The 27609-nt window shown below is 44.2% G+C and overlaps 1 protein-coding gene across 4 annotated transcripts; it reads left to right on the top strand.

The window, feature by feature from the left end:
• Positions 1-504: 504 nt before the first annotated feature.
• GABRP (gamma-aminobutyric acid (GABA) A receptor, pi) lies at positions 505-27126 on the top strand. 4 transcript variants are annotated; one of them, XR_826545.1, is made up of 12 exons: positions 505-647; positions 815-961; positions 5972-6068; positions 6739-6857; positions 11208-11275; positions 12012-12229; positions 13875-13957; positions 17065-17202; positions 17663-17815; positions 18256-18443; positions 25151-25506; positions 26825-27126. XR_826545.1 is itself a non-coding variant. In XM_010854556.1 (11 exons), exons 3-11 carry the CDS (start codon positions 6016-6018, stop codon positions 25451-25453), a joined length of 1323 nt encoding a protein of 440 aa, XP_010852858.1. In that variant the 5' UTR covers positions 505-647; positions 815-961; positions 5972-6015; the 3' UTR covers positions 25454-27067. The 4 variants fall into 4 exon arrangements, 3 of the variants coding, with proteins under 3 accessions (XP_010852858.1, XP_010852860.1, XP_010852859.1); XM_010854556.1 differs by having other exon boundaries at positions 25151-27067; XM_010854558.1 differs by lacking the exon at positions 5972-6068 and having other exon boundaries at positions 25151-27067.
• Positions 27127-27609: the final 483 nt, after the last annotated feature.

The raw sequence follows: 27609 nt of genomic DNA, 5'->3' as shown, positions 1-27609 counted from the left end.
CATGAGGTGCTGGGCTCTGCAAGTCTTCTACACAGATAAGGTTCTCTGTTGATCCCAAAGAGCATTTAAAATACATAACCAGGAATCCTAATTTTAGAGATGGTCGAGTTCTATGTTATGGATGGGAAGCTGAGGAGTAGAGGGGTGAGGTGGCTTGCCCAAGGTCATACACACTTCAAATTCTCATTTCATTATACCAAGGTAGGGGGGAGTCTCCCGAATCCAAAACCAGAGACTCATCTTCCAGACATGATGGGTGGGTGACCCATTTTATTTGACTTTCGTGGGTCTTTCATCTTAAGAATCTTCTCTGGTCCAGGAGTGTGGCTGAGACACAGCTCAGAATCAAATCCCTGGCAGCCGGCAGCCCTAGCCAGAGCTGAGAATTCCCTCAGACACCTGGAACCTGCTCAGAGCCCCACCCGGGGGAGGAGCTGTGAGAGGCTCCACCCAGCCGTCTGCCGGCAGGTCCTGCAGTTTCCTCTTTCCCACAGAGAGAGCCACTCCATCAGAGAGTGGTTGTGTGTCTGCATCCCAGGGGTCAGGGCTGACGATGGGAAGAATCTCAGGGACCTGGAAGACTATGCCCTACTTGAAAGCCCAGCCTGAAGACCTGAAGGCCCGGTCCTAACGGAGTAAGGAAACCGGTAAGGAAGCTGCTGGCCCCTCTTTGCTTGGAGCGGGAAAAGGGCAGGCGAGCCAAGTCTAAGCCCGGCAGGGACCCGGGAAAGGGGCTGGGGCTGGAATTTGCGGAGCACCTCCTTTGTACGAGGCCTCACCGTTGTCTTAAGAACTTTTCCTTTTATTAATACAGTGGAGGGAACTCAACTTCAGAGAGAAGTTAAGCAATCTCAGAGAAAGCACAGAAGCAAGATCAGAACACCTTTGGTCCGATCCTAGAGCCGCAGGTCTTCCTCTCTGTGTCACCACCCAGGACACACATTGGACAAGTCCAGCTTCTGTGAGTTCTCAAGGTGGACCTGTGGTAATGATGTCTCTCCTCACCTCAGCCTAACTCAGGTGCCACACCTGCTTTCCAACAAATGGTTCTGTCTATGCAGAAGTGACCGATGACAGGGGCACAGTGCCCATGGAGGGAGGAGGCTAACATGGCAAATTTCAGCTCAGTTCAGTTCAGTCGCTCAGTCGTGTCCGATTCTTTGCGACCCATGAATCGCAGCACGCCAGGCCTCCCTGTCCATCACCAACTCCCGGAGTTCACCCAGACTCACGTCCATCGAGTCAGTGATGCCATCCAGCCATCTCATCCTCTGTTGTCCCCTTCTCCTCCTGCCCCCAATCCCTCCCAGCATCAGTCTTTTCCAATGAGTCAACTCTTCACATGACAAATTTCAGTTCTCAGTATTTGTGTGATGGCGATTCTGGGAATGGGAGTGGAGACCAGCACATACTGGAATTACTTCTGCTTCATGGGGTTGCAAAGAGTCGGACATGGCTTAGCAACCAAACAACAACAACTGCTTCTCAGAGCCCATCTAGAAAAAGGTGGCCTCAGTCGCCTAGGTGACCCTGAGGTCCTGTGTCTGACACTGTCCAACCTGAGGTGTTGCCAACCTGAGTCCCCTCGGAGCGACACTACAGTCAGCTCACAGCCTGGGTATGTTAGAAAGAGCTTGAGCTTTGGATTCCTGTAGTCATGGTGGAGTCGCCAAAGTCCCCTGGAAGATGGAGAAGGTAGAGGAGAATGAAAGCAGGTGTTTGTTGAGTGCTTTCTATTCCCTTTTGTTAGATGAGAAAACCAATGCTCTGAGAGGTTAAACAACTCAGGGGTGCCTGAATCCAAAGTTCAAGTTCTACCAGTGGAAGTTGGATCTTGGCAGAGATCCCCTCAGAGGAGGGTAAGAGTGCATAGGCTGCCCCTACTCAGGAGTGGATCTGAGTGCCTGAGTACCATGTTCCCTACAGACGCAGGAGGCTGGTGGTTCCAGCCAGAATCTGTGGCTGCAAGACAACCCTCTGGGCACTGCCCCCTGGTGGCTCAGTGCACAGCTCTGCCAAACGCCATTCCCCGAGTCTGTATCACAGCTGGTGGCCCAAACCTCCATTCAGGCAGTCAGGTACGCAAACTGCCACCTAAGGGTTGGTGCCTCTGCCACGTGGGACGAGGGCATCAGCTGCACTTGCCACTTAGGCCATGCTGTGAATACAGAACTCCATCCCAGAGATGGGTTTTGTGGAACCCAGTTTAGCTCCAGGACCTGAGGCCTCTCTTCCCAGATATAGCACATAAAAGAGGGGCTTGGAAGACCTGGGTTCAAATCACAGGCACTTTATGGCCATGTGACCTCAGTCAAAACCTTTCACTGATCTTAGAGTCAACTCTCGAAATTAACACCTACTGGGTCAGTTGGTGAGAATTAAATGAGATTAATCACCAAGAGTGGCACCTAGCAGGCATTTAGAGGGCTTTCTCCTTTTCTCCTTTCTTCCCTTATAAAATGAGACATTCTCAGCACTGTAACCAGAGCAAGCAGGTTGAGATGGGATCACCCATCCACGTCTAGCCTGGGTAAAGCTTCTCAGAGTATGAACTCTTTGGAGCAGATTCAAAGGCTCAGGGCCCAGACATTCTGTCTTCCTAACTTAGGGTTGACCACAGGAAACACATGATTCAGCTGGAGTCTTGGAGCTGAAGACTGGGTGTTTCCAACTTACTTGACTGAGGGTGGTACCTTATGAGAGAAGAAAGAGTTGAGACATATCCCAGATGAGAATGCAGCTAATTCAGGCCAGACTAGAAAGAAGTTGTCAGTGGCCATGGGTTACAGGGAGAGACTAAGTGCAGTAAGTAGCAGGGTGTCCGGAGACGAGACTCCACCTCTGTCCCCACCATCTGGAGGGCCCCTGGCCTCCTTCATTCACCTGGCAAATGCACACACATCCTTCAGGAACCCGTGACCCTCTCTATGGCTTCCATCCTAGCACTGTGGCACCGTCCCCCATGGAGCTGGCCGCGCGCTTCCTTTGTGTTCCCTCCTTGAATCCCTTTGCCTCGGCCCCCGTCACAGGACAGTCACCGGGAACTCAGGTCTCCTTCACTGCTCACGCTCCTCTGTCCCCAGCAGACCGCAGCTCTTTGGGGGCCTCACATGAGTCTGATTCATAGGAGGATCTGCTAAGCCTTTGGAAAGTTGAATGAAGGGATAGAAGGCATGGGAGTGCTCCCTGGACCTTCTTAAACATGACTCTGGGATTAAGAGGAAGGACAAGCGTCGGGGAGATGCACTAAAGGGAGAAAGTGTGATTACAAACGTTGGTGGATCGATAATGGTGATTTTATGGCTGGTATTGTTGGCGCACGAGCAGGAAAAGACTGAGGCAGGGAAATATGACAGAGTGCAGATTTATAGGAGTTTACACATGTGCAGAGATGTTCATTATTGGCTTTGTAACAGTAAAAGATTCAGAAATAACTTAGTAACCATATAGGACATGTGTTATATAAATGTTAGTACACTGCTGCTGCTGCAGCTGCTGCTAAGTCGCTTCAGTCGTGTCTGACTCTGTGCGATCCCATAGACGGCAGCCCATCAGGCTCCCCATCCCTGGGATTCTCCAGGCAAGAATACTGGAGTGGATTGCCATGTCCTTCTCCAATGCATGAAAGTGAAAAGTGAAAGTGAAGTCGCTCAGTCATGTCCGACTCTTAGCGACTCCATGGACTGCAGCCTACCAGGCTCCTCCATCCATGGGAGGAGCCATGGATGGAATCTTATGAAATATCTTGTTGCCATCACAAACAATGAGGCAGATCTATAGGAATGACATGGAAAGTTCCCACTGACATTGGGAAAGAGTATGTGTCATGGTACAGTGGTTAAAAGTATTTGTAGGTCAAATATACTTCAACTTTTTAAAGAAATATGAAAGTGAAATAACCATTAAAAAAAAAAAAACATAAAATGCTAAAAAAAAAAAGTGCTTGGCTCAGCTTGCCTGGATTCAGTTCTGTTCTTCACGTGCTATATAACCTTGGTATTTTCTTATCATCTCTAAGCCTCCGTTTCTTCATCTGTAAAATGACAATGGTAGTAACTACCTCAAAAAGTTGTTGTGAGGATTGAAGAGGTTCTTGGCATAGTAAAAGCATGCATTCAATATTTAATAAAGATTTGCTTTTATTATTAAGTGAAAATGTATGTAGCAAAAACTGTATGCCATCATTCCAGTTTTGCTTTTAAATCTTTTTCTTCATGCAAAGATATATGTGTACATAAAAATATAGTGGATGTGTGCGTAAAGCAACCGTTAACAATTGTTATCTCGGATGTATGAGACTAGAGAAGTGAGGGAGGGATTTACACTATTTTTTTAAGAGTTAATTTTTTCAGAACTTTTAAGTTCACAGCAAAACTGAGCTCCATACACATACACAGCCTCCTCCACCGTCAACATCTCCCACCCTAGTGGTACGTGTGTCAAATTGATACACCTACTTCATTACATCACTGAAATTTTCACGTTTGACTGTATACATCTCTAGTTCATTTCCATTCCTAGAATAAACATGTGTTTGTTTTGTAAGTAATGTTAATTAATGGCTGATTTGCACCCTGAGCCCCAGAATGGCAAGACTCTAGAAAGTGACTTTGTTCACAGAGACTACCAAAGAGGTCCAATTTGGGACCTGAGCCCCGCCCCCGCCCTGAGGACCTCCGCTGCTGTCCCCAGAGTGACAGTTCGCAGGCTCGCCTGCCTGGGTACCTGCCTCTCCCAGAGACATCTGACAGCAGTCCCAAACCCGAGGAGGCCAGCCCCTAGGCCGTGCCTCCCCTGACAGTCTGCACGCACATGATGCTCACCCGCACCGGCTAAGCAGCTTCAAAGCACCAGGGAGCAGGTCCGGGGGTGGAGAGCAGTCCGTGACTGGGTCTTGAGGCTGCCAGCCCTGTCTGTGAAGCCTCTGACATTCACCAGCACAGAGACATTTCTGGGAGTGCTGTATTCTCATTGCAATACAGGGATAAACCTGCCCATCTCACAAGGCCATTGTGAGCACAGATGAGGAGAATCTATGGGAAAATACCTAACATGTTCCTTGGCCCATGGAGGTCCTCAGGGAGTTCTCATTTCCTGCTTAACAGGCCTAGACCCTCCGATATACGGCATGGTCGGAGGGGAGTATGTGGTTGGGATGTCCTTCCTGGAAAATCAGGACAAGGACAGGGTGAGCACTGTCCTGGGCTCTCCACACATGCACCTCAGGACGCACCAGCTACATTTCTGCTCCGGAGAACTGCTCGCTAAACAAGTCCTCAGCCTTTATTTGAAATGTGATTCTCCAACGAAATTGAGTGAGTTGAAGCAATATGGCTGAATCTAGAGCCTGTCATACAGACTGAAGTAAGTCAGAGAAAAACAAATATCATATATTAATGCATATATATGGAATCTAGAGGAATGGTACCGATGAAGCTATTTGCAGGGAGGGAATAGACGCACAGATGTAGAGAACAGACTTGTTGACACGGTGGTCGGAGAGGAGGAGAGGGCATGAGCTGAGAGAGTGGCACTGACGCATATTCACTATCGTGTGTAAAACAGATAGCTGATGGGAAGCTGCTGGGTAGCACAGGGGGCTCAGTGTGGCGCTCCGTGATGACCTCGAGGGGTGGGGTGGGGGTGTGGTGGCAGGGAGACTCAGGAAGGAGGGGATATATGAATACATGTGGCAATATATGATTCATGATGTTGTACAGCAGAAACTGACACCACACCGTGAAGGAATTATATTCCAGTTTTAAAAAGTGGAAAAAAAATGTGATCTTCCAAAATGAAGGCATTCCTGGATGACATGCAGGGAGGAGCTGCATGTGGGTGTGGGAAGAGGCTGCCCCCAACAGAGGTGGAGAAAATGCTGTACCTGACCCTCCAGGAGGGAAAAGCTGGGCTGGGTGGAGGTGCGCTCTGGGGGTCGGCTGCCTCCCACCTGCCCCATCTGCTTCCCCAGGTGGTTTCTTCTTCGGCCTCACGCTACACGTGCTGCTCCCCAGCATGAAGCGCAGTCTCCACCTGACCTTCGTGTGTCTGAGTCTCTTCTCTGCACGGTGAGCTCTGCCACCCACAGTGGCCTTGGTCTGAACTGCTCTGTGTTTTGCACTCGGTGGGAGGGGTGGCAGTCCTTTCTACTTACCGACGACAAGACAGATCCTAGTGCCTTCACCCCACTGACGCACCAGGACGTACAGTGTCATGCCATGTTTTTCCGTCTGGAGAAGTCAAGCTTCCAAAATGGTCAGAGATGGATAAATCCCTTTTGTTTTGGGGTGAAGGTTTTGAGTGTTTCCAAATTACCATGACATTATGATACATGGCAAATGCATAATAAAGTGGGGTGAGATAGAGATATGTTTAATTCAGCAGCTGAAAATTGGAGGGTTCTCTTTGGAAGAGTCACTGCTGGTACATGAGCACATGCACACGTATGTGCGTGCTTGTGTGCTCAGTTGTGTCTGACTCTTTGCAACCCATGAATTTTCCAGGAAAGAATACTGGAGTGGGTTGCCTTTTCCTACTCCAGAGTCCTGACCCAGGGATCAAACCTGTGTCTCCTGCGTCTTTTGCATTGGCAAACAGATTCTTTACCACTGAGCCACTTGGAAGCCTATATAACCACACACATACATGCAAACACAAGCTCAAGTTTCAAGTTTGTGTGTGTGCATGTTAACCCGCACATCAGCACACATGTACACTGACACCTGTTTTCTTCTGCAGGATGTGCGTCCAGGGGAATCAGTTTAACATCGAGGTCAGCAGAAGCAACAAGCTGTCCCTGCCTGGCTTTGAGAATCTCACAGCAGGATATAACAAGTTTCTCAGGCCCAATTTTGGCGGTAGGTCATTCTTTTTGCCCAGGACATCAATTCGAAAGGAACAGGACCAGAGATAATATGCAGATAAGGGTTTTGGGAGACTGTAGTTGACTGCTTTTTCTGATCTAACAGATTGGCAGTGATACAAACAGCTGCCAGTTATTTTTCATGCTGCTTGGGAGAAAGCAGTTTATCTAGTCTCTCCACCTGCAGGATACAGAAATCCTTCTCCCCAGGGAGGACTAGAGCTTCCTCACTACCCCATACCTGCTCTCTGCCTTCTACCTGCACTTCTGGTATCATTACTCGAGAAACCCACTATGTCTCACCAGGACTGTTCCACCTGTTCTTCATGCCTCAGCCTGCCACCTCAAGACTAACCCTCTACTCTGCCATTCGGATGACCCACCTGGGCCCTTTGCTGCTCAGAATACTTCCTGCTCCCCAGTATCTCCAGCCTAGAGTCCAGAGCCCTTTGCGTGGCACACTCGGCACTTCCCAGCCCCACCTCTATCTGTCTGTCAACCTCATCTCCCCAGCTTCTCCCCGCTATGCCCTTATACAAATGTGCCCCCAGACCTCCTTGGCCTCTCTGGTCTCCATGGTTTTTGCTCAGACTGTTTATCTGCCAAGAAGAGCTTGTTCCAATTTGACTCCTGGTAAAATGCCAGTTTTCCTTCATGTCTCAGATCAAAGGCTTCCTCTTCTGAGCAGCCCACACAGATTCCTCCAGGCCTCATGCCCTTTCTTCACACTCTATTTTGAACATACTTGTAGATCATAGCTGTCACCGGGTGCTACTGTCACTGGCTTTATGTCTGTCTCGGCTCTAGGCTGAAATCCCTTGCAGAAATCCTGCTTTATTTACTTCACTAGCCCCAGTGGTATCTCAGTGCTCAGCAGGTAGCAAGTTGTCAATTAATATATCTTGAAAAATGAGGCAAGGATAAAAAGAATGAGGCCACCACCTACCTCCTTCTCACAGGGTCTCAGCCTCTCTGTTTGTAAAATGCAAAACTGAACAAGGTGGTTACTAATGTCTTGTTACCTTGAGTAGTAGAAAGAGCCTTGGAGTTGAATAAACCTGAGTTTGGCTCCTGGCTCAACTGCTGGGCAAGCATCTTAGCTTTCTGTAACTAGGGGGCATATCATCTACCTCACAAGGAAGAGTGAATGAAGTGTTTAAATATATCATCAGGATGCCATCTATTTTAATCCCTTTGCCTTCCTGCTCCTCCCTTCAGTTGATATTAATAAAATTCTCAGGTCAGATCTAGGATTAGTGGGTTAGTCCAGGTCCTCTGAGGAGCAGACAATGAGAGGGGATTATCCTTGCAAGATATTTATTGGGGCCATATCTATGACAAAATATGGGGCAGGAAAAGGAGGAAGCTGGAAAGTTGAAGGGGAAAAGGGAGGGAGGGAAGAAAGGCTAGTGGAGGTGCCTTAGACCACAGTGCAGTTCTAAGCGTGTTCAGAAAGTCCACCACGGAGTCCTTGAGCAGAAGTTCCCATCACAGGAGTCTCCCATCTCTGTGCCTCCCAGGAGCAGGCCTGCCTTAGTATTCCTAACACGTTCAGGCCCCAGTGGGATGCAGCCCATGGGAAGTGTGGCCTCTGAACAAGTGTGGTGAAAGGTTTCAGAGCACAGCAGCTGGGGCCACCCATACCCCTTCAGGTGGAGATCTGAGAGACCCAGCTGCTTATTTGGATTTGAAGTCCTTAAGTTAAGGGACCTTGGGGGGCTTCCACCTCCCCTAGTTTTCCCAGGACCAACTGAATGCTAATGATAAGCCTGGGAGTGTGCACATCTAGTTAGATTTGCTGAACAACTTCTCTGCCTCCCAAATGCCAAACAACTGGGCCAGAACACTGCCCTTCTTGTTGCTGGCTCGTGGACCAACAGGGTGCAGAGTCCCTGGGTAACATACCATTCTGAGCCTGAGGTGGCCCTCAGGGACATGAGACGCACACCCCCCTGGGGTGGGATGGGGCAAGGGGTCCTCAGTCAAAAAGAGGGGAAGGCACACCCCCCACCCCTTGTCATGAGCCTTTGGCACTCTGCCTCCTAACAGAACCTACATGTATGAGGCAGTCTCCAGGCCCACGGAGGGGCTGTAGTTCTCTGGAGTAACGTCTGTCCACCCAGGTCTAGGACCCTGAGGTCCCTGAGTGACCAGACCTCCGTAGGGCTTTTCAGGGACTGAGCTTGGCAGCACGGGTCTGCAAGCCTCTGCCCAGGACCTGGCCTTGACCTGTTTCCTAGGAGAAAGCTGCCCTCTGGTGGTACTGCTCACTTTTCTAACTCACAGGGAAGAAAGAACAAACTCTGGTCCATAAAGCAGCCAACTGAGGAAAAGCCGGGACTAGACTACCTAGAAACAAACTAAACGTACAAGCCCACAGTGAGCCTGAGGTGCTTGTACATCTTCGGTTCTCCATGTTCCTCGGGGTGGCAACCAGCGCTGACCCACGCCTGCCACGTGCCGAGCTCTTATAATCGATCCCATGACCTTCCCAACCCCACCCTGATGACCGACATTAGTAGCTCTATTTTAAAGATGAGAAACTGTAAAACAGAGAGGTTTAGCAGTTTGTTCAAGGTCACACTGCTGGGATGTGGCCACTCTGACCCTAAGCTTCTCTTCTTGATGCAACACCTTGCTGCCATGAGGGTCAGAGAGCCACTTAGCACCTTAACTCCTTCAGCACCTTCCAGGGTCTGCCCTGAAAGATCTACCCCTTTCCTACCAAGTATTCAGTTAATTATTTTTAATTGCACTGGCTTTAAAACTCCAATTCCAAGTTCTTACCTATACCCTGCAGCTTGATTTCCTTCAATTAATAATTAGGCTGCTCTCTGATTTCTCCCAGTTTGATGTGGTGAAGCATTTTGAATTCCTTCTCTAGTTAATGTGTTGTCACAGTTCCCTGAGGCACCCCCAGTTATTATCCCAAGTAAATGCTTTCCACCTATTAACCTGATGAGGAAGGTTGTTTCTTTTCCAGAATTAGCTAACATCATGGAAGAGAGGGGTTAGGGAAGGGAAATGATATTTACCAAGTGCATGGTATGACATGATAGAAACCATGCTGGGGGCTCTGTACACATAATTATTTCTGAGCACCTTCTGTATGTCTAGCTAGGCAACCATTCGTGCATATTCTGGCTCGTCACCTGCAAAGAAGCTACTACACACCTTCTCTCATTTAACCTTTTCCATGACCCTCTGATGTCATTAGCATTATTCAAACCTGCGGGTGAGAAAGCTGCAGTTCTGAAAGGTCTGCTAACTTCCCAGATCAAAACTCACATCTTCCTGACTCCTGGACTTTTGTTCCACATCTCTAGTCTCAGGGAGAGTAAACATTCCTGGCCTGGCCACTGAGAATGGTGGCTCCCATTCTTCTTCACTTCTTCTTACTTCACTTGAGAGGTAAGACAGGCACCCTCAGAAGTCAGGCCCATCCGCCCAGACTCCAGGATTGAGGCCCAGCATCTGTACACCAGACCAAATGGGGATGGTTCTGCAATTGTAAATAGTTTAAGGTGCCTGGAGAGCACAGGAAGAGGAGAAAGATGTCAGGAGGTGAGTGGAAGCTCAACCATGAGCAGTCTTGAATGCCATCTGGTGGTAAATTTACTTGGTTGAGGGAGGGAGATATATTTGTGTACAAGTTCCCAAATCTCTATTACATTTTGAAATAAATGGGTCCCTCACAAGCACCATAGGAAAAAGTCCTCCAAGTAAGAAGTAGCAGATACCATTCCATTCCTTCAAATAAACACTAATGACTCTAGTGTGGTCTCGCTTCCGCGTGTTTAGCTAAGTGTATACATGTGCGTTGCTTTTTCATACAAAAGAGAGACACACCCTGTATGGACATTTCTCCTGCAAGGGGGAGGATAGAAATTAATCTTTTATTTATAAGCTTCTAAAGTGTTTAAAATTTTGCAATAGATCACTGTTACTTTTGAAATTTTCCAAGATATATGTATTTCTTATGTGCATATTTGCCAAGTTGCTTCAATTGTGTCTGCCGCTTTGAGACCTTATCTGATTCTTTGCAACCCCTTGGACTGTAGCCCACCAGGCTCCTCTGTCGATGGGATTTTCCAGACAAGAATACTGGAATGAGTTGCCTTTCCCCTCTCCAGGGGATCTTCCTGAGCCAGGTATCGAACCTGCATCTCTTGCATCTCCTGCATTGCAGATTCGTTACCACTAGCACCACCTGGGAAGCCCATATATTTCTTATATATATTTTTTATTAATTATTAATGTATATAACTATATTTCTTAACTGTGCTAATGTTACTGAATCTGTTTATATTTCTATTAAGGCTTTCTGTTTTTTCTCCATTCTTAGGAGAACCTGTTCAGATAGCACTGACTCTGGACATTGCAAGTATTTCCAGTATTTCAGAGAGTAATATGGTAAGTGTGCTTCCCTCGCCTTCCACCCATTGAGCCCCTTCCCTGTGTTTTATGAGGAAGCCCGTTCTAGCTATGCAAAACAGAACAGAGACTTATTGGAATGGCAGGAACTGGAGACCTATCCTGAAACTCAAGACAGTGGAAGATGCTTGTAAAACAAATCTTCTGAGTATCAGAGGAAAAGTGGATTCAAAGGCTGGGAGGGGGGGGATGAGGGAGTGGGTGTGCTGGGTGAGGGATAAGAATGGGGAAAAATAAAATGCAGGGAGGAAGCCTAAATATCACATGGTTCCTCACAGAGCAGGAGACAAGCTGATGAAAACCAATAATCACGTAACTTCTTCCAACCATCTTCTCACTTAAGAGAACACATTTTAGGCAAGGTGACACTACAGGCAGTTTGCCGTGAGAGTCCGCTGTAGACCCCAGGTAAACTGGGCAACCTTGAAAAACTTACTGTGGCCTTTGTGATCAAGGGATAGTAAGTTAAGGCCCTGAACATACTCCTATGCGGCTCCCTTTGGGCAGTGGGTGTTGTTATCTGGAATAAATATGGTGCTTTGTCCTCATATAGCTGCAGGCCACCACCTCGAGGCAAGCTTCGTTCACCCCTGTCTACTGTGGCCTGTGCTCTTGATCTCAGTGGCGGTGGGGAGGGAAGTAAGACGGGACCCTTTTCCTTGCACTTTCTGAGCTTTCTCCTTCCGTCCACTTCCTCTCCCCGGATGCCCCTCAGGACTACACAGCCACCATATACCTCAGACAGCGCTGGACGGACCAGCGGCTGGTGTTTGAAGGCAACAAGAGCTTCACTCTGGATGCACGCCTAGTGGAATTCCTCTGGGTGCCAGACACCTACATCGTGGAGTCCAAGAAGTCCTTCCTCCATGAAGTCACTGTGGGGAACAGACTTATCCGCCTCTTCTCCAATGGCACAGTCCTGTATGCCCTCAGGTAACTGGGCACCTGTGACCTCAGGGTTGGAGGGGAAAGAGCGGGGAGGAAAGGCAAAGGATGTTCTGACCAGTCTTCAGTAACCACCTCCCCTTCTCGTGGGCCTGCCTTCTTAGGTCCTTGTCCCCAGAGCAGAAGGGCCCTTTCTCAGTCCAGTTTGGCTCAACAAGTCTCTACTGAGAATGTGTGCTCCGTGCCAGCCCTGTGCTGGATGCTGAGGCCATGGGGCTGAATCAGATGTTGTCCTGACACAGACACATAAGCAAAGGAAGTCAGAGCACTGGGGGCCTGAGGCAGGAGTGGGACAGTGGTTTGGGGTGATGTTAGAGGAGGTTTTCGCAGGACTCTAAGCTGAGTCTTAAAGAGTAAAAGGAAGTTAGCTAGGAAGAGGGAAGGGGAACAGGAAGCGCAGACAGAGAGGTGATACAAAGAACTTCCTTTTCCTGGGCACAGCAGGGCAGTTGGTGGCCACAGAATACATCTCTACTTAGGTGAACTGTTCTCATACAGATAGAAAATCAAAGTACAGTCCTCCAAAGCCTCACCACCTGTAGTCATGGGTTCTGCTTTGCCCCTTCTTCAAATCCCCGAGGCCAAAACTTCCTTCCACCCTTCACAACTTCATCAAGTTGTTGTTTGGCGGCAACAGGAAGGATGCCCCTAAGGTGCTCCCTGGGGCAGCCTACAGGCAGAGGACTCACCACTGCCTCTGCCAGGGTTAGACAATGACTGCAAGCCAAACGCTGCTAGAGGCCTTCAGTAGAAGGCTAGGGACCATGGACAGAGGAGCCTGGGGGGCTACAGTCCACGGGGTCGCAGAGTCGGACACGACTGAGCGACTTCAGACATGCACACACAGGGACCAAATATTCATGAAAGTGAAAGTGAAAGTCGCTCAGTTGTGTTCAACCCCGTGGTCTATACAGTCTATGGAATTCTCCAGGCCAGAATACTGGAGTGTGTAGCTTTTCCCTTCTCGAGGGGATCTTCCCAACCCAGGGATCAAACTCAGATCTCCCACGTTGCAGGCGGATTCTTTACCAGCTGAGCCACAGAGGTCAGCCCAAACCTCAACAACTTTTTCGAGAAGTCCAATAGACCTCTCCCTTGACCCTAACTCCAATTAATACTAAGGTGCCCCTTCCTTGCGTTCCCACAGCATGTGTGAGTGTGCATGTGCGTGTGTGTGTTTGTCTCTCTGTATTATTGCACATAACAGTGCAAGTACAAGGATAACAAATAATGGATGATGGTTAATAGCCTGGCTCCAGAGTCAGACAGATTTAGGGCAAGTCCCTGCTCTCTGACTTTAGGCAAGTTTTTGACTCTCAGAGCCCAGAATAAACTGGATGCAGAAGGATCTCAAAAAAGCCAATGAATGATTCTGTTTTGTGATATTGTTGCAAGTTTGTCTCTGAATTGCCAACATTCTAACTTTCTGCACTCTGGACTCTGGCTTTAACCAAGTCTCTCAAGTATTGCTTAGTGCAGAAAAACTCAGGACCGCTGTGAATGTGGGCACCAGGTCACACATTCACTCTAAGAGTCAAGGTGAAAGTTCTCTTGGAGTGGCCCTTAAGAGGGAGGGTATACTTTTTATAGCATCCTTATAACACTCTCTACGAACCCATTTTTCCTTTCTTAGAATCACAACAACTGTTGCATGTAACATGGACCTGTCTAAATACCCCATGGACACACAGACATGCAAGTTGCAACTAGAGAGCTGTGAGTATATGTCATGTGGGCCCCTTAGATGAGTTTCTGGGGTGACTTAGATCTGTGTATGTGTGAGGAGTGTCCTATTCATAGTAGACTTTCTCTCCTTGATGTTGATGACAATGGGTTCATCCCTTCTGGGTATATGTCCAGAGAGATTTAGAGACTTTAAAAAATAAACCTTTCAACATTATGTCTTTGGGAGAGGACCCCTGTGCATTGGCACCAAGTATTCCCACCTACAACTAGACGGGACAGCAAAGCAAACAGGAGTCAATAGGACGAGGAAGGAGTCTCAGAAACCACTGAGTCATGGAAGCCAGGAAGAGCACAGCAGAAGAACTGGCGGATATACAAAACAATCATCGACCTTTATTGCAAGACTGCTTTAAACTTCTAAAATAAATTATTTGATACACATAGAGCTTAATAGCATAGTGCCAGTAAGTGGACATCCAAACTGCATCCTGGGGATTTGCTTATGATGAAGAATGAGGATTTACTCTAACTTGATGGGTGTCAGATGAATTCCTGGCCGTCTGAGTGATCTTGTGGTTCCTTTGTAAACCACTCCGAAATGCCTACCATGGGGAGGTGGCACCTGTGATACAAGTCCTAGGGAAAAAATGCCACAGACAATGATTACTAAGGCTTCAAGGCATGGCTTGCACAAGGAGGAAAAACTGTAGTCAAGCTCTGGAAACCCCTGGGTGCTTCTTACATGAGGACACCAGTGGCCAACATCCGAGAAACAGAACCATTATGAGACAGCGGTCATTTTTCAGAGGTAGACATTTAATTAAAGACTCGGGCAGGCAGATTAATTACCTTATTGATTAAATGCATGAAAAACCTTCTTGAAGCAATGCAGCTGTTTGGGGGCAGACTAAAACTTGAGGTTAACAAAAAGAGAGCTCATTTTCAGCCCCATGTACAGAGAGCAATTGCCCTCCATGGGTGGCTGTGCTCATCTCAAATCTCAGGAGTGAGATTCTCCTGGAAACTCCAGCACTCTGCTTGCACAAATATTGTCCGCAGTGAGCAGAGGAAGCTTTCCCTGACTCTGGGTTCAGAAACCTCACCAAGGGCTTTTTCCTGAATGCTATCCCTAGAAAAGAATTGATACCATGCCACAATTGCCCATATCCACCCAGGGAAAGAGCAATGAGAAGGTAATGATTGTGAGCATTTACCAGTCACTTTGCCCACAAAGGTCCATATAGTCACAGCTATGGTTTTTCCAGTAGTCATGTACAGATGAGAGTTGGACTATAAAAATGCTGAGTGCTGAAAAACTGATGCTTTCAAATTGTGGTGCTGGAGAAGACTCTTGAGAGTCGCTTGGACATCAAGGAGATCAAACCAGTCAATCCTAAAGGAAATCAGCCCTGAATATTCATCAGAAGGACTAATGCTGAAGCTGAAGCTTCAATATTTTGGCCACCTGATGCGACGAGCCAACTCACTGGAAAAGACTCTGATGCTGGGTGAGGGCAGGAGGAGAAGGGGGCGACAGAGGATGAGATGGTTGGATGGCATCACCAACTCAATGGACATGAGTTTGAGCAAACTCCAGGAGATGGTGGGCAGGGAAGCCTGGCATGCTGCAGTCCCTGGGGTCACAAAGAGTAGAACACAATTTAGTGACTGGACAACAACCCCACCATCAGTTATGAAAGCAAAGTATCTAAGTAGAGGCTTGTATAACTTACTTTTTTAGATACTTTTTCCCTTTGGGATTCCAGACAAAATGATACAAGCAGTACAAGTTGCTCTGACTTGTTTCCACCTTTCAGCTGTTATGAACGACAGTGCTGTGAACATTTCTGTACAAGTCCTTTTATGGACATGATTTGATTTCTCTTGGACGGATACTTAGGAGTAAAACGCTGGGTCAAATTTATGTTTAATTTTTCAAGAAACTGTCAAATCGTTTTCCAAAGTGGTTGCACCATTTTACATTTCCACCAGCAACACTCTCACCATCTATTACTGTCTGTCTTTTTCATTACAGCCATTCTGGTGGATGTGAAGTGGTATCTTACTGTGGTCTTGATTTGTGTTTCCCTTAAGACTAATGATTTTGAGAATCTTTTTATGTGCTTAATAACCACTCATCTGTCTTCTCAAAGGTATCATCTGAGGATTAAATGAGATGATAATGTTGTAAAGCACTTAGAAAGGTAATTGCTTACTAAGCAATAGATATTATCATCATCATCCATGGGCTTTGGTATTAAACTTTCTTGAGGTCCAGTACAGGTTTGTTTCTCATTTGCTTTGCTGTCCTGAGAAAGTTATGCAGTCTCTCTGAATCTGATCATTCTCATGTATAAAAGGGACAAAGCATTACAGTTCCTCAATTCTAAGGCACAGCATGTATCGAATAGGAACACTGCAGAAAAAATGTAGGCTCTAAGCTCTACTTAATATATAACAACTGTGAGATCCATTTCAATTTCATAAAATGTAAAAAAAAAAGTTTTAAATAATGAAGAAGTATATAGCTCTACTTTGCAAGCTTGTGAGAATCTTAGAGACATAATATGTAAAGGACTTAATGTAAATGTTTAATAAAAGGTAGCTATTATTACTATCACCAACTATATTAGTAAAACTGCTTTGAGGTTTATCAAATACTTATGTTTGCAGACATCAACAAAGTGGATGGCTGAAAGTTTTTTTGGGTTCTTTTTTTGTTGTATTATGCCAATATGAAAATATGAACAGGCCAAATGTCCCTGAGAACCCCCTCCAAATTAGACTGTCCTGAAAGGCAATAGCTACTATAGATCTTTGTGAGTTCACAGATACGTGTTCAAAAATATCATTTAAATAGTGATAGAGGCCGTTTCTAGTTACTTATCATCTACTAGGTGTATACAATGCTTAGCGCAGGACTGGTTCTCACTGACGGTGAAAGGCCCCAGCAGGTCGTCTCATTCTGGGCACACACTGCAACTACGCTTGAGAAATCACGCCGGGCTTTGCGTGGGATCGTCCCTGGACTTACACCATCAAGACAGAGCTTCTGTTGTCTCTGCCTCACAGTGTTTTCCAGACCAGTCCAATCTGCCACCTTCTTGCACTGATCAGGGCACTCTTTCACTCGGCAGGGGGCTACGATGGGAATGACGTAGAGTTCAGCTGGCTGAGAGGGAACGACTCTGTGCGGGGATTGGAGAACCTGCGGCTTGCTCAGTACACCATACAACAATATTTCACCTCAGTTACCAGATCGCAGCAGGAAACAGGTAACTCATAGGACAATCTGAACAAGGGCAATGTAGCCTAGTTGTATTCTGAGTCAGAAATATCACGTCTTTTCCACTTGGCCCCTTCTGGGCCCAAGAACCCCTCTGTGATGTGCCAAGCGTTTGGGCTTGGCACTTCTACCTGCTTCACACCCACTACTGAGGTGGTCCCAGGGGCTCACAGTCTAGTGAAGCAGGTGTCCTGGAAACCAGCAGTGATGCTGCAGGAACACTGTGACAGAGTGAGGCACGAGAGGCTCGCGGGTGGGGGCATCAGCACCCCCGTAAACGCCATACTATACAACCACAATTTCTTTCATTGAAACTATAATGACAGTTCATTGTTAACTATGTTTTGGTGAACAATGGATGGTTTGAGGCAAATACAGCGAAGTTAAACATCCCACAGGGAATGCCATGTGAGTAGGGTTGATCTTTTATCCCTTGTTCACCCTATCAGGAAATTACACACGACTGGTCTTGCAATTTGAGCTTCAGAGGAACGTCCTATATTTCATTTTGGAAACCTATGTTCCTTCCACTTTCCTGGTGGTGTTATCCTGGGTCTCGTTTTGGATCTCCCTTGATTCAGTTCCTGCAAGAACCTGCATTGGTAAGTAGTTCCAATGGGAGATTTCTAAGAACTGGCTTATTAGGTCTTATTTTTTTTAACTTTCTGCCATTCTTTTATTTGATATTCACAGGACAGTTCTAGGAGCTGATTTCTTGAGAGATAAAGAGAGACCACGTTAGGAATAGTGTATTTTTAAACTTTGTTTTACAGTGACAGATAAGGAAGAATGGTTATTTTGTTTACTGAACACCTCCCTCCAGTGAGAAGACGGAAATATTTAGAAAGTCGTATCACTCATACCTGTACAAGATGGGCAAATCAACTCTTTTCCAGAAGCCCACAGCTTTTTCAGAATGAGCTCTGCCCCATTTCTGAGTCCTGTCCCCACGCTGCCAGCTCTTGAGTGGAGACAGTTTGCCAGGTGGAGAAGGCAGGTGCACTGACCACTGTCATGGGTACATTGCTCACTTTTTCCCCAGGAGTGACCACCGTATTGTCAATGACCACACTGATGATTGGGTCCCGTACTTCTCTCCCGAACACCAACTGCTTCATAAAGGCCATCGATGTGTACCTGGGAATATGCTTTAGCTTCGTGTTTGGGGCCCTCCTGGAATATGCAGTTGCCCACTACAGCTCCTTACAGCAGATGGCAGCCAAAGATCGGGTAAGAATTTGAGGACTCTGTGTATAATTCATCACCTGTGCCATATACTGGTCTGTCGAGAAAACCAGGACCTGGTTCCTGACCCTCAGGGATTCACTTTGCACCAGTGATTCTCATCTTGTTCAATTGTGGGAATCTGACAGTCATGACACCTTTTTAACAAGACTACTCTTTTTGCCAATGAGATATTAATATGCTTAATTTTCTCACAGAAAATAACTGTTATCTGTATGCAACATAAAATCACAACCACGAGAACAAGCATCCATGAAAAACCTAGGATCAAATCAAACATGATCAGCTGCTTATAAATTCCAGATTAATATGTATTTACTATTTATTCTTTTGTTGCCTTCTTGTTTTCTTAAATTATACAAGCAATGGTTTACAGAAAAATGTATGGAAAAATTAAACTGTGGCAAACTTCATGATTAGCGTATTTTTCTGCTAACAGGGAGAGACTCATTATCTGGCTTAGCAGTGAAACACCATGGTTCATCTCTCAGAATAATAATAATGATTATTATCAATTGAGCGTGTATGTGCCAGACATAGTCACAAGCTCTTTGCAAATATTATGTCATTTAAAATGCTCATGGTCATCATGTCATGGTCATGTGCTCAGTCATGTTCGAGTCTTTGTGGCCCCATGGACTGTAGCCCACCAGGCTCCTCTGCCCGTGGGATTCTCTAGACAAGGACATTGAAGTGGGGTACCATTTTCCACTCCAGGGGATCTTCCCAACCCAGGGGTCAAGCCCACATCTCCTGCATTGGCAGGCGGATTCTTTACCATCTTGTAGACACCTGTTAAAAGTGCTCATAACAACTCAGTAAGGCTATCCCTATTTTTACAGTTGAGAGTTCTAAGTATGGGAAGATAAGTAATTTATTCAAGAGGACAAAGACAGGAAAAGGCAGAGCTGAGATTTGAACCTAAATCTGCTTGGCTCCAAAGTCTGACACATCTGTTATTCCCACTTGCAGTGGGCAATGGACCATGCCCTTAACTATTATTCTCTGCAGCCTCATGGAACCCTGGAATTTTTTGGAAGCCCAGTTTGATAGACATGGCCATACTAAAGCTCCTGCTAACAGGCAAAAAAAAAAATAGGGATCCAATGCAGAAGAGCTGCCCACCTTCAGCAAAGGGCCAGGATGTACAAGGTTTAATGGGGAGAAAAGGAGGACTCAGAATAGCCCAGAGATCCAGTTGACTTTTCTCTTGTGCTTGACTATCGTAAACAATGTTTCACACAGTCATAGTACTCAAGTACTAAAGGCAAATGATCATATGTGCCAGCCAAAGAATATTCATTTATTTTACTCCCTGTAGGCTTTCTTTTTTTAAAAATTATTTTTTTAATTACATTTATATTTTAAATTGAAGTAGAGTTGATTTACAATGTTATATGAGTTTCAGGTGTACAGCATAATGATTATTTTTATATATACTACTCCATTAAAGTTATGACAAAACAATGGCTGCTATTGCCTGTTCTATACAATTTACCCTTGCTGCTTATATATTTTATACATAGTAGTTGAAATCATGCAATCCCATACCCCTGTCTTGCCCCTTCTCTTTTCTCTTTCCCTCCCATAATCACTAGCTTGTTTTCTCTATCTGTGAGTCTGTTTCTCTTTTGCTAGTTGTATGCATTTATTTTTTTTCACGTATAAGTGATATCACAGAGCCTTTGTCCCTCTGACTTATCTCACTGAGCATAATGCTCTCTAGAGCCATCCGCATTACTGCAAATGACAAAATTTCATTCATATTTATGGCTGGCTAATATTTCATTATATATATGTGTATCTCACATATGCTTTATCCGTTGGTCAGTTGAGCTACACTTGGATTGCTTCCATATCTTGCCTATTGTAAACGGTGCATCTCTGAACAGTGGAGTGCATGTATCTTTTTCAATTAGTACTTTCATTTTTATCTGGATATATACCCAGGAGTGCAACTGCTAGATCTTATGGTAATTCTATTTTCAGTGTCTTGATGAACCTCCTTATTGTTTTCCATAGTGACTGCACCAACTTACATTCCCAACAGTGTACAAGGATCCCCTTTTCTCCATGTCCTAACCAATATTCATTTGTAGACTCTTCGATGGTAGCCATTCTGACAGATGTAAGGTGATGTCTTATTGTTTTGATCTTCATTTTTCTAATAATTAGATATGTCAAGTATCACTTGCCTGTTAATCATTCTGTATGTCTTCTTTGGAAAAATGTCTCTTCGGGTCCTCTGGCCATGTTTTTGATAGTGTTGTTTTTTTGATATTCAGCTGTATGACCTGTTTATATATTTTGGATATTAACCTCTTACTGTTCATGTCATTTGCAAATATTATGTCCCATTCTGTAAGTTGTCGCTTCATTTTATTAATGGTTTCCTTAGCTGTGCAAAACTTTTAAGTTTAATTAGGCCCCATTTGTTTAATTTTTGCTTTTGTTTCTTTTTGTCTTGTGAGACTGATCCAAAAAAATATTGCTATGATTTATGTCAGAGTATTCTCCCTATATTCTCTTCTAGGAGTCTTAGGGTTTCAGCTCTTACATTTAGATCTTTAATCCATTTTGAGTTCATTTTTGTATAAAATTAAATTTTATACAAAATTTAAAATTTAATTTAATTTTAAATTTTAATTAATTTAATTTTAAATTTTAAATTAATTAAAATTTTTCTAATTTGATTCTTGTAAACATAGCTGTCCAGTCTTCCCAGCACTACTTATTGAGGTAACTCTTTTCTCCATTATATGTTCTCATCTCCTTTGTCATAGATTAACTGACTGTGAAGTGGATTTATTCTTGGGCTCTCTACTCTGTTGTGCTGAGCTGTATGTCTGTTTTGTGCCAGTACCATGCTGTTTTGATTACTGTATGTTTCCATCTTTGTTTTGTGTTACAGATTTTGTTTGATGTCTGTTTTGTTTGATATGAGTATTGCTACCCTGGCTTTTTTATCATTTCTGTCTGCATGAAATATCTTCTTCCATCCCCTCACTTGCAGTCTTTGCATGCATTAAACTTTTTTGTAGGCAGCATATAGGTGGGTCTTGTTTTTTAATTCTATCACTCACCCTGTCTTTTGTTTGAAGCATTTAGTCTATTGACATTTAAAGTAATTATTCCCTTCCATCCAGGCTTCCACATAACATTGAGCAGTGTTCCCTGTGCTCTACAGTAGACTTTTGGCGGTTATCTATTTTAAATATAGCAGTGTATCTAGGAGGGAGCTCAATGAATTGGGAAGAATGGATACATGTATACGTATGGCTGAGTCCCTTTGCTGTACCCAAAACTATCACAACATTGTTAATCGGCTATACTCCAATACCAAATAAAAAGTTTAATAAAAAATAAAATAACTACCGACAGTTATGTACTTACTGCCGTGTTATTACTCATTTTCTAGGTTTTTTTTTTTTTTTTTTTTTTTGGTTCTTCTCAGTTCATTTCCTTTTTTGTTTCTTTTCTTATGGTTGAAGATTTTGTTTAATAACATTCTTACGTTCCTTTCTTTTTCGTTTTTGTGTATCTGTTGTAGGTTTTTGACTTGTGGTGTCTACTTATTTTAAACTGGTAGTAATTTAAGCTCAAACACATTGTGAAGGAGCTGCATTTTTTACTCCCTTCTCCTACACTTTGCGTTTTTGATGTCATAGTTTACATCTCATGTGTCCTTCAACTGTTTTTTGCAGTTATAGTTGTTTTCACAATTTTTTTGTCTTTTAATCTTCACCCTGGCTTAATTAAGTGGTTGAGCCTCAGTTCTTACTGTACGTTTGCCTTTCCTAGTAAAGGGATTAGGATTATCCCTTTCCTATAGATTCTTTCTTCTTTTCCACTTACAGAAAATCCTTTAACATTTCTTCTAGGGTAAGTTTACTATTGATGAATTGTCTTAGTTTTTCCTTGTCTGAGAAGTTCTTTATCTCTTCTTCAATTCTAGATGATAATCTAGAATAACCTGGGTTGCAGGTTTTACCCTTTAGAGCATTGAATGTCACACTCTTCTGGCCTGCAAAGTTTCTGCAGAAAAATCAGCTGACAGATTTATGTGGGATCCCTTGTATATGATTCTGTATTTTTCTCTTGTTGCCTTTAGAATTCTCTCTTTATCGTTAACGCTTGGCATTTTAGTTATGTCTTAGTATGAATGTGTTTGAGTTCATCTTGCTTGGGACCCTCTGTGTTTCCTGTACCTAGATATTTGGTCCTTGTTTGGGTTTGGGAAGTTTTTAGTCATAATTTCATCAAATACGTTTTCTATCCCCTTCTCTTTCTGGGACCCCTATAATGTGAACATTGATACACTTGATATTATCTCAGAGTTGTTCTCATTTTTTTTTTACTTGTTTTTCTTTTTGCTGTTCTAATCAGGTGGTTTCTATTATTCTATCTTCTAGATCATTTATGTGTTCTTCTGTATCATTTAGTCTGCTTCATTCCTTCTAGTGAGTTTTACTTCAGTATTAAATTCTTCACTTCTTTTCTTTTGGCCACACTGTGCGGTTTGTGGGATCTTATTCCCTGACCAGGGGTTGAACTCAGGCTTTCGACAGTGGAAGTGTGGAGTCCTAACCATGGATATCAGGGAATCCCTAAGATTGGGTCCTTTTAAAAATATTTTTTAGTTCCTTGTTAAAATTCTTACCATGTTCATCTATTCTTTTCCCTAATTCAGTTAACATTATTAATAATAATGTTTTGAATTCTTTATCAGATATTGTTTATTTCTGTTTCATTATTTTTTCAGGGGATTTCTTTTGCTCTTTCAACTGAGATCAGTTTCTTTGACTTTTCATTTTGCTTAAATTTCTCTGCCTCTACGAGTTTAGGTGAAGCAGCTGCCTATTGCGGTCTTGCATAGGCCTTATGTGGGTATGTCCCTACACAGAGTGCTTTTGCTGGGAAAGCTGAACTTGGTGTGGAAGCTAGTCATGTCTTTCCTCAGCATGTGCTGGCAGCTGTCACCTTGGTGGAAGGTGGGACTGCAGATGGAGGGGCTAGAGCTAGAGCCTGGTGTGGGTGTGACTTCCTTTCTGCCCGGTGACCCTCCTCACCCTGTTAGGGTGGGATCTGACCCCAAGTTGCTGGAGCAGAAGCCCTGAGGATTGAGCTCATGCTGGCTCTATCCCTTTTAAATGTATGCTTTTCCCTCTCCCAGCCCCAGGGAGGTGCTGAAGGAAGGGAGGCCTACAGGCTGGGTAGGCTGCAGAGAGAGGTCCACGTTCTCTCTGATGTACTATCTGGGCAGGTACCAGCAATTGTTGCCCTTGCTCTGCTCGGGTGCAACCTCGGGTCCAGGTCCTCTTTTCCTTCGTAGCTGATCACTCCTCTGGCCTCTGCCACCCCAGCCCTGCTGTGAAGTCGCACCGCAGGGCAAGCAGGACCCATGTAGACTCTCTGTGTGGACTGGGGGCAGTGAGCTACTGTGTATCAGCCATTGTCAGAGGCCTGGGCTGCTTCTGATGTGCTGCTGGAGTAAGAGTCAACAACGGCTGCCACCACCCCACCCAGGCTCTGCCCTGGGATCAGGCTGCCTCTGCGTTCCACAGCTGAGCTTTCTTTCCAGTCCACGTGCTGTGTTGTTCCAGCTATGGTGGAGAATGGCAACTCCATGGGATTGCAGGAACCATCATTATTTCTGTTTGTGTGGCAAAAACCTTAAGACACTGCTGATTTCTACTAACTTCCATAATCAGTTATTCCCTTCTCCCTGGAATAAAATGAAATCGTCAAATACCTACTAAATGCTTTACGTAATTTACACCATTTAATCTTCCCATCACTCTCAAGAGGTAGGTATTAATGTCATCAACATTTTGCAGGCAAGGAAATTGAGTTCTAAAGGAATTGGGGTGACTAAAATGTCACAATAGTGAAAGACAGAATGGGATCTGAACCCAGGTCAGTATCTTCAAAACCTGAGCAATTAACATTTAGCACCCTAGAGAAAGAAATGGCAACCCACTCCAGTATTCTTGACTGGGAAATTCTGTGGACAAAGGAGGCTGATGGGCTACAGTCCTTGGGGTCACAAAGAGTTGGACACAACTGAGCACACACATACACACACATACACTCGGCTCTGCACATCTAGAATGGGCAATGGTTATTCTCCCCATTATACAAGTTGATGGCTTAAAGACAGGTGCCTGTAAGCAGGATATCAGGACTGCCATGTCTTGCTTACCAGACAATGAAAACCGGTGACAAGTTCAAGTTTGTCTTCTGAGATAAGTTGGGCAGGATTGTTGATTATTTCACAATTCAAAACCCTAGAAATGTTGATCGATATTCCAAACTACTATTTCCTTTGATTTGTATGGTAAGCAAGGCACTCAGTACTGCTCTCTCTTAAACCTAATTATTCAATATTAAGACCTCTAAGTATGTGAATTGATGTTGCTTAGTCACTCAGTCATGTCTGATTCTTTGCAACCACATGAACTATAGCCCTCCAGGTTACTCTATGCATGGGATTTCCCAGGTAAGAATACTGGAATGGGTTGCCATTTCCATCTCTAGGAGATCTTCCTGACCCAGGGATCGAACCCACCTCTCCTGCATTGGCAGGTGTATTCTTTACCATTAAGCCACCAGGGAAGCCCCACGTATATAAATACCCACTTACTTACTTTGCTAAGTCATCTGTCACACTAACCACCGTGTTTATGAACTAGGGGAAAGCAAAGGAAGTGGAAGAAGTCAACATTACTAACATCATCAACAGCTCCATCTCCAGCTTTAAACGGAAGATCAGTTTTGCCAGCATTGAAATTTCCGGAGATAACGTTGACTACAGCGACCTGACAATGAAAACCAGTGACAAGGTCAAGTTTGTCTTCCGAGATAAGTTGGGCAGGATTGTTGATTATTTCACAATTCAAAACCCGAGTAATGTTGATCGATATTCCAAACTACTATTTCCTTTGATTTTTATGCTAGCCAATGTATTTTACTGGGCATACTATATGTATTTTTGAGAAGATGTTGAACTGTTTGCAAGCCAAAGATCATCAATAAGCAACGTAATAAGGTAAACGATATTCTAAGCCAAGTGTGCACCCCAACTAATGGTGCCGCGAGTGACTAAAATAACATTTGAGCGTTTCCCTTCAAAGAATGGCTCACCCAACCATTATTTAAGCTGTGTACAAGTCCCAGCACCATGTCTTTTAATAGAAATATCTACCCATTTATTTTTTATTTTTACGAAAGACATCCCTATGGAGCCCAAGATTACAAGCCTACCAGGACTGGCTTCTCAGTGGCTCCCTGGTCTTCATTTAACTCATACAAAAGAGGAAAAGGGAAACTATTGCATGTATTGAGTCAAGTGGCAGAGGTTGTTTCTAAATTAATCACACATGCTATTTACTAAATCTCTACAGTGCTTAAAAAATACATTGTTGCTTAGTTGGGGAGTAACATTTTCTAGTTTTTGGTTTTGATTAAAATGAAATGTGGGCTTAAGTAAATTAACTGAAAGTCAGTGCAGTAAATACCAGGATGAGTTTTTAATATAGTGTCTATTGCCACAGCAGAACTGTCCACATATTCCAATAAGTCCTACCATTGAAAATCAAATATAAGTGAAGAAAAATTTAGTGGACCAATAATCTCAAACATAAATCTCTTCTTTTATAAGATATAATGGATTCCCCAAACTGGGAGAGCTCTGGGGCTTCATTCCCCCATTTGACATGTCTTATCATTTTACTATTATATGCAAGCCTATCCTAAACAATACTGAAGCCGTTTCCCCTACATCATGGGAAAAATGGAGGAACTTTGAAAAAACTTATTCTAAGAGTCTTTATACAGACTATTGTCATGAAGCCTTGCAGAATCAAGTCCAATTCTATCTGCTGCTTCAACACTGAGCAACAGTTTGCCAGCAGCAGATCCCCTGCGTCCTTCCATGAGGAGCTTTTATCCCTATGCTCTAATGACAAGGAAGGATGCTTATTATAATAGATAATGAGCTGCATCACCCAGAAACAAGTGGCTTATCACAAGTGGCACCTGATCTTTCTAGCTGGACTACTTTGAGTGGCTTATCCTGCCTCAGTAGGAGAATTTTGATCCTGGGTCCAGAGCTTTCTGAGTCAGTAGCTTGTTACAGAACAAGGTGCTGCAGGTGAGCTATCTTTTCCCAGCCCAGCCACTCTCACCCTAACAAAAGAAACACCTTATGTGCATCCCTGCCTCCTGGCCTCGCTCAGCCGAGGGTACCATAAATGGTAATTTGTGGGTGTGCCATGATAAAGGCCCAATCTTTTAAAAGAATCTTGCCATCTTTAATTCTTTAGCTTCCTTTGCTAATAAATGTATCCTTTTACTTTTCCTTTCAGAAATAAACTATGGCTTTGGAAGATCATCTCTCTCCTATCCCTGTACCACAGGCTCTCATTCTTTCCCCCTTTATGATACTGCTAACAATTCAGTTTCTGTGGGTTTGATCAACTGAGGTTTTTAAGCAAAATGTTTCTGATGGGAATGGAAGAATTAAAGAGGTGGATGCAACTGTATGGTTCAATAATATTTGTGATTCTTTTTAATAAAGATTGAAAGGAAATATCTGTTTTGAAACTCCAGTCAAGCACTATATTTTTTAAAAAGGTATAAAGATGTGAAACTGTGAAATAAATATATCATATCAGCTACATACCAAGTCAAGTGGTCATCTATAGAACATGTTTAAGATCCCATTTTGAAAAGTTGTTCATCATAATACAAACTCAGTGGACTCACACTCTTCCATCCTCATATTCCCTTCATCCTAGACCATACACATATATATTCACACACACACCCCCCTCTACTATTTCCTACTGAGGAGGGTAGACACTCGTGAAATCATCAGTGTCATTCTTTGACACCACTGTACCGCTGTTAACTTGCTTTGCAGTTAAACAGCTAGGCCTGGTGATATTGAAAGACCTACTTCTCAAAAAATGTCCTAGATTCCCTTCCACATCTTCTCCATTAATTTTAAATTCTCTTTTGTTTTTGTTGAATGATATTTTTATAGTTTGAGAATATACTTTGGGGAAAAAAATTCTTGGATTTTTGTGTCACAGTGAAACTTATGTAGGTTGCAATATTAGAGCTCTCAGTAAAAACACTCCAAATATTC

This window comes from Bison bison, unplaced genomic scaffold (genome assembly GCF_000754665.1).
Source record: "Bison bison bison isolate TAMUID 2011002044 unplaced genomic scaffold, Bison_UMD1.0 scf7180017864343, whole genome shotgun sequence".
NCBI classification, from domain to species: Eukaryota; Metazoa; Chordata; class Mammalia; order Artiodactyla; family Bovidae; genus Bison; species Bison bison.
The sequence above is the reverse complement of the archived record's forward strand: the minus strand, read 5'-3'. Positions and strand labels throughout refer to the sequence as shown.